The following is a 6,000-nucleotide window of genomic DNA, read 5'->3' on the forward strand; positions in this document are numbered from 1 at the left end:
GTCCTCTCTGTTCAGTATTAACTCTTCAGGTGTGCCGAGGAAAAAAAAAGGAGGGTTGAATTTTTTACAATGTGCACGCACCATGCAACAAAATCTCTCACAGTATGAAAAAAAAAAAAAAAAGCTGCACACAAAAAAATGATATATGTATGTGCTTTTTTAAATCTTGTACTTACGTGATTGATATTTAATACTGGACCATATCATTAAAATAATATTTTTTATTGTGAATATTAGTGATATAAATTGTGTTTGTAAAATTTTTCAAATGTATTTATGTAAGTGAGGTTATGTTCCCGTATGAGTAATTTATTTGGAAATAAATAAATGGTGGGTGTGATGCGTGACCTGACTAAGTCATGTGTGCAGCTCATGTTGAGCTGTGGTGTGAGTGATGCATGACCTGACTAGTCATGTGTACAGCTCATTTTGAGCCATGGTGGGAGTGATGCGTGACCTGACTGGTCATGTGTACAGCTCATGTTGAGCTGTGGTGTGAGTGATGCATGACCTGACTGTAGTCATGTGTACAGCTCATGTTGAGCTGTGGTGGGAGTGATGCATGACCTGACTAGCGTGTACAACTCATGTTGAGCTGTGGTGGGAGTGATGCGTGACCTGACTAGTTGTGTGTACAGCTCATGTTGAACTGTGGTGGGAGTGATGCATGACCTGACTAGCGTGTACAACTCATGTTGAGCTGTGGTGGGAGTGATGCGTGACCTGACTAGTTGTGTGTACAGCTCATGTTGAACTGTGGTGGGAGTGATGCGTGACCTGACTAGTTGTGTGTACAGCTCATGTTGAACTGTGGTGAAAGTGATGCGTGACCTGACTAGTTGTGTGTACAGCTCATGTTGAGCCGTGGTGGGAGTGACGCGTGACCTGACTAGTCATGTTGAGCCGTGGTGGGAGTGACACGTGACCTGACTAGTCATGTTAAGCTGTAGTGGAAGTGATGCGTGACTTGACTAGTCATGTTGAGCCGTGGTGGGATTGATGCGTGACCTGACTAGTTGTGTGTACAGCTCATGTTGAACTGTTGTGAAAGTGATGCGTGACCTGACTAGTCGTGTGTACAGCTCATGTTGAGCCGTGGTGGGAGTGATGCGTGACCTGACTAGTGTGTACAACTCATGTTGAGCTGTGGTGGTAGTGATGCATGACCCAACTAGCGTGTACAACTCATGTTGAGCTGTGGTGGGAGTGATGCGTGACCTGACTAGTTGTGTGTACAGTTCATGTTGAGCCGTGGGAGTGATGCGTGACCTGACTAGTCATGTTGAGCCGTGGTGGGAGTGACGTGTGACCTGACGGTGGTGTGGTTGCAGGAGGCGATGCTGCTGCGCCACCACAACGAGGCGGAGTCGCTCCACGCCGTGCAGAAGATGGACTGGGAGTGGAAGATGAAGGAGCTGGGGATCTGCGAGTTCAAGGCCAAGCCCGTCATCGAGGAGCTCCACGTGCCCATGGTGCACGTGAGCGACGACTTCGACCTGCTGCCGGCGTGAACCCCGCCCCGGCGACGGAGGCTCTGAACGTGCCTGCCCGATATCTTCCCTTGATTGACGGTTCTGTTGTAGTTGTGGTTCTTCGCCGGTCTCGGGAGCTTTGGAGTTATTTTCGTTTGAAAACCCAAGGGACCTCGCGCGGCTCCACGGATGAACCATGGAGCTTCCATTCCGACTCGCGGAGGCCACCGTCCGTTTTTGAAGCGCATCACGCGGGAGGGGCCGGTTTTTCCTTTGGGGACGGTGTCCAGAAATTGTTTTCCTCTCGGGGTTGCATGCTTTTAACACGAAACAGGATTTGTTAGGTCTCTTTATGCCACGTCATTAGTTGCAGGTTTGATATTGATCGCAAGAGATAGATTGAATGTTTACATCCCGTAATCGATTGACCTAGGACGTTTGATGCTGTGGTAATTAACATTACTTGTCGATACAGTTCTGATTCATTGAATGACTTGGCGTTTGCAGTGGAGCGTAGGTCTTCACGTCCCCAAAAAGATTAGTGCAGGAAGTCACTGCAGAGATTGTAATCAGTTGTTATAATTTTGTTTTTGCTAACACGGAGGTATGCAAAATAAGGAAATGTTAATTTATTTAGCGGACAGGAAAGAAGTAGGCAGATGTTTGCTGTCGAGCTGTTGTACAGACATGCAATACTTTTTGTTCGTCTGTGCACACAAAATCTTGTGAGTTTTTCTTTAACCTTAAATGGGGCATTAGTTAATTTCTCATCACAAGTTCACTGCTATGCTGAATATCGTGGGAGAGTTACATAGGCTGTTAAGTGCACTAGTTGATTTTATCCTGTGGCCAGACTATCAGACTGTGGTTGGCTGAATGACCACTTTAGACTTTTGCATGAAGAGGTTTCATAGCGAAGAGTTACCAATTGAAGGGGGGAGGCTTGAATCCCTTCAAAGACATTATTTAAAATTATATCATTATTTAGTTTTTGGCAGTGTTCGTACGTATGTAGAGTAAGATGATGTGAGTGAAATGTGATAAAACAAATACGTGTTAATACACCATGTAACGTTGGACTCAACAAATAAAATCATAAACTCTGGTCTACCTAAAGTAGTATCCTGACTGCTCGGAAATTGACATGCCCTTGGTTTTATTTCTAGGACAATATCTTTTTAAAAAAGGAGATTTCAGTGTTTTTGTTCTTATTAATAGGTATGTCTTTATTCATTAAAAATTTTGTTTTATTCAACAAAATTAAACTATAGTATTTTTTAATACTTATTTTACCAAAAGAATCTCATTGTAATTAACACCTGATGCAGTTTGTACAGTACACTCATTAGTAGTAAGCGTGTCTAACAGAACTACTCATAAAAATAAAAATAAATGCGAACTTTTTGTGTGTTGGAACATATTCTATCATTAATGTAAAAACTAGTTACTAATGTAAGGCATGCAAGTTCAAACAAAATAATATCAATTTTTTCAAACCCATTATAGTAAAAAATTCATGCTAAATAAATTATGTACATTCTATTATTTTAGAATGATTAAACATTAGGTTTTTATAATTTGAGTTAAGTTGTGTCAAAAGGCTGATTTATTTCATGTTTCTGGTTAAATTTTGATGCTAAGTAGTGTATTAATTTGCATTTTGGTGTTAATTTCTTGTATTGGCATGCTTTGCGGTGTTATTTTGGTTTTATCGCGATTCACAATATAATCTCGTCCCTAGTGATCTGTGTGCAAGACGTCACCAGTCTGGATGCCATGAGCCGTGGCAATAGGTTGTGTGCGTGACTCGTGTTGAAATATTTTTTGCTATTTTATTTTTACGTCTTTTTGGTGGCGAAGCGATTAAAAAAAACACATTTTGTTACACTAATCTGCCCATAATAAATTTACTGATTATGTTAGATTGGCTCATGGTTTCATTGTAATAGTTACTGCTGTGATTTGTGTGGGTAAAATATTAACGGTTATTGAGCTGGATGTCACTTTAACTTCAATTTCCAAAAGTTTTTGCTAACGTACATTTTATTTTTTGACGCCTTGCTTCACTTTATGTAGTCTTACATAGTTGAAGATTGTACAGTTAAGATATTTGGAAATTGCTTCCTAATCTAATATTCTGCACGTGCCTGCTTAAGGTACCTCGTATTTAACTGAATATGATTCTGTAATTTTTACCAGATCTGCGCATTATACGTACCTGGAAACTTGTATTATGCCATTGGGAAGGAAACTACAGGCTTTTTTCTCTTAAATGTGTCACTTATGCCACTTCAGACTTGTTTTAATTACTGCCTCCTGAACCTCCACTTAGTTGAAGAACTACACGCTCTGCCTGTAAACTGCATCGCTTACACCACTTTAGTTTGGGGCTTGCTGGACCTCAGCGCGAGTGAGACAGATGAGAGATGCAGGATGAAGGAGAGGGGGCAAATGGAGTTAAGTCACTGGGTTCTCACTGCTTAGTCCACATTCGTTGCTTTCTGAACAGCGACTTTCGAACTACAGTCATAAAAAAGCAATTGTTTTGTCTAACTGCAGCTTGGTGTTTTAAAGGGAGGCCATGTAAATCACTCAACTTAATGAAAGTGGCACCAGAAGGGGTCTAGTGAGTATGGATTAAATTTAATAATTTACATAATATAAGTGTTACTTTCTTGAATTGTGATTTCCAACTCGTAATCTTTTTCATAAACTCATAATCAGAACATTTAGGGGTCTCATTATATTCAGTCTCTTGTTATTTTTGGGTAGATACTTTATTTTGTTTAATTTTTATTATTATTAACAGTACATGTAAAAATGAAAAAAACAAAACGCAATAAGAAAATATTATTTAAATACATATCCAGAAAAAGTTCTTACTTTGGTTCACTACTAGGAATTCATAGGCACGCTTAAGCATTATGAGATTATGCTAATTTAACAACTTGGATACTAAATAGCTGCATCCGTCATGAGTCAAAAGATACTGTTGTCACAGTGCCATTGGCAAATAAGGCATTGCAAAATAATTGTTAATTTCCAATTTGGGAACGTGGTCTGTATCCAAACTTGCTGCAGTAAAATCCTCTGGAAAAAATTTCCTGTTTAATAAGTTTGAAAAATGTAAAATATTAACTTAAAATACCTACAATTTAACCATCTTTATTAGTTCTGCCTGTGAATTAGTCTAAATTTCTTAGTACCTCAAACTTTTAACAGGTGTTAACTATATTTGAGTACATAGTATGTTATTAAAGGCTTTGGCAAAAGAACACACATTGTTTCTGTCTGTCATGAAGAAAGTTTTGCCAGAAACCTTGCTGAAAAAAATTTGTTTGTTCAAAGGCTGTAAAGTTGGAATTGTGAATGTTAAATTTTTGTGTTTTGTAGGTGTGTAGCAATACTTATTTTAACCATTGAAGAACACATTTTCTTTACATGGAAATTAAAATGGTAAATATTTTGTAATGCTTTGTAATGGTGATATCCATAGCATGTTCCAGCTAATCTGAACGTATTTTGATATGTTTGCCAAAGGAATAATCTTGGCTGAAGCTAGACTATGCACTGTAACAAATATTGTTATGAAATTCTAAATAAATTTTTAAAGCCCATTGTGTTTTTTTCTATTACCCAAGGAACAGATGATTTCAATGTTTATGTAAATTAATTTTATTCCTACATGAAATTAAAATTTTTCCCCTTTCATTTGCCACCTGTAAATCACAGGGGAGATAGAGTAAAGAATCATCAAAAATTTTAAAAACTAAATAAAATACTATCCCTTATAGAGATGTAAGTATATTTCATTACAGTATTAACACACAGGGCTGTTTGGTGGGAGGAGGGGGGGAGTTTTTATACTTGGATTTACCGCAATATGATGAAAATCACAAGTATATTGTTAATGGAATTTATAGCCAACCTTACAAGTCATGCAATAAGTGCAGGTTTAATTTGCAGTTATGGCCGTGGTAATGTTTTGCAGTCTTTAGATTTGTTTTTTAAATTGTGGGGCTTTCAAAGTTGTACATTAAATAATATTGAGGGGGCCCATACAACAGCCGGGCCCTTGGTTCTCTCCACGGCCCTAAGTAGAAGACCTACAATATGCTCGAGACAGTGTCATGGTAACTACTGTATTTACCTGGTTATAATTGTAAGATTTTTTTTTAACAAAACTGTGGAAACTAAAAGTGGAGGTTGCATTATAATTCCAAATATGTATCATGCCTTTTGGAATAGCTTAGTTGGAAAACTACAGAGACTGCCTCTCCAATGTGTCACTTATGCCACTTTAGACCCCTGTTCATTACAGGCCTTATGAACCTCCTCTTGGTAAACTGCCTGTAAACTGCATCACTTAATGCCAATGTAGTCTGGGGCTTGCTGAACTTCTGCACGGATGTGACATATGAGAGATTCAGGATAAAGGAGAGGGCAAATGGAGTTTATCACTGGGTTCCTTTTGCTTCTCTTCACTGGTCGCTGGGGAAGGAACCTTTCCCTCTCTTTCACCATCCCA

General features: G+C 38.8%; 1 protein-coding gene across 5 annotated transcripts in view; it reads left to right on the forward strand.

Annotated features, from left to right (window-relative positions):
- The window catches only part of LOC134538159 (ankyrin repeat domain-containing protein 11), a 36,719-nt gene extending 31,630 nt beyond the window's left edge, over positions 1–5,089 (forward strand). For all 5 annotated transcript variants that reach the window (XM_063379211.1, XM_063379210.1, XM_063379209.1 and 2 more), the window contains one exon: positions 1,332–5,089. In XM_063379211.1, the coding sequence (XP_063235281.1) occupies positions 1,332–1,511 (180 nt within the window). In that variant the 3' untranslated portion in view covers positions 1,512–5,089. The remainder of the gene's footprint in view (positions 1–1,331) is intronic.
- The last annotated feature ends 911 nt before the right edge of the window (positions 5,090–6,000 follow it).

The sequence above is a fragment of the Bacillus rossius genome, chromosome 13 (assembly GCF_032445375.1).
Source record: "Bacillus rossius redtenbacheri isolate Brsri chromosome 13, Brsri_v3, whole genome shotgun sequence".
Classification (NCBI taxonomy): domain Eukaryota; kingdom Metazoa; phylum Arthropoda; class Insecta; order Phasmatodea; family Bacillidae; genus Bacillus; species Bacillus rossius.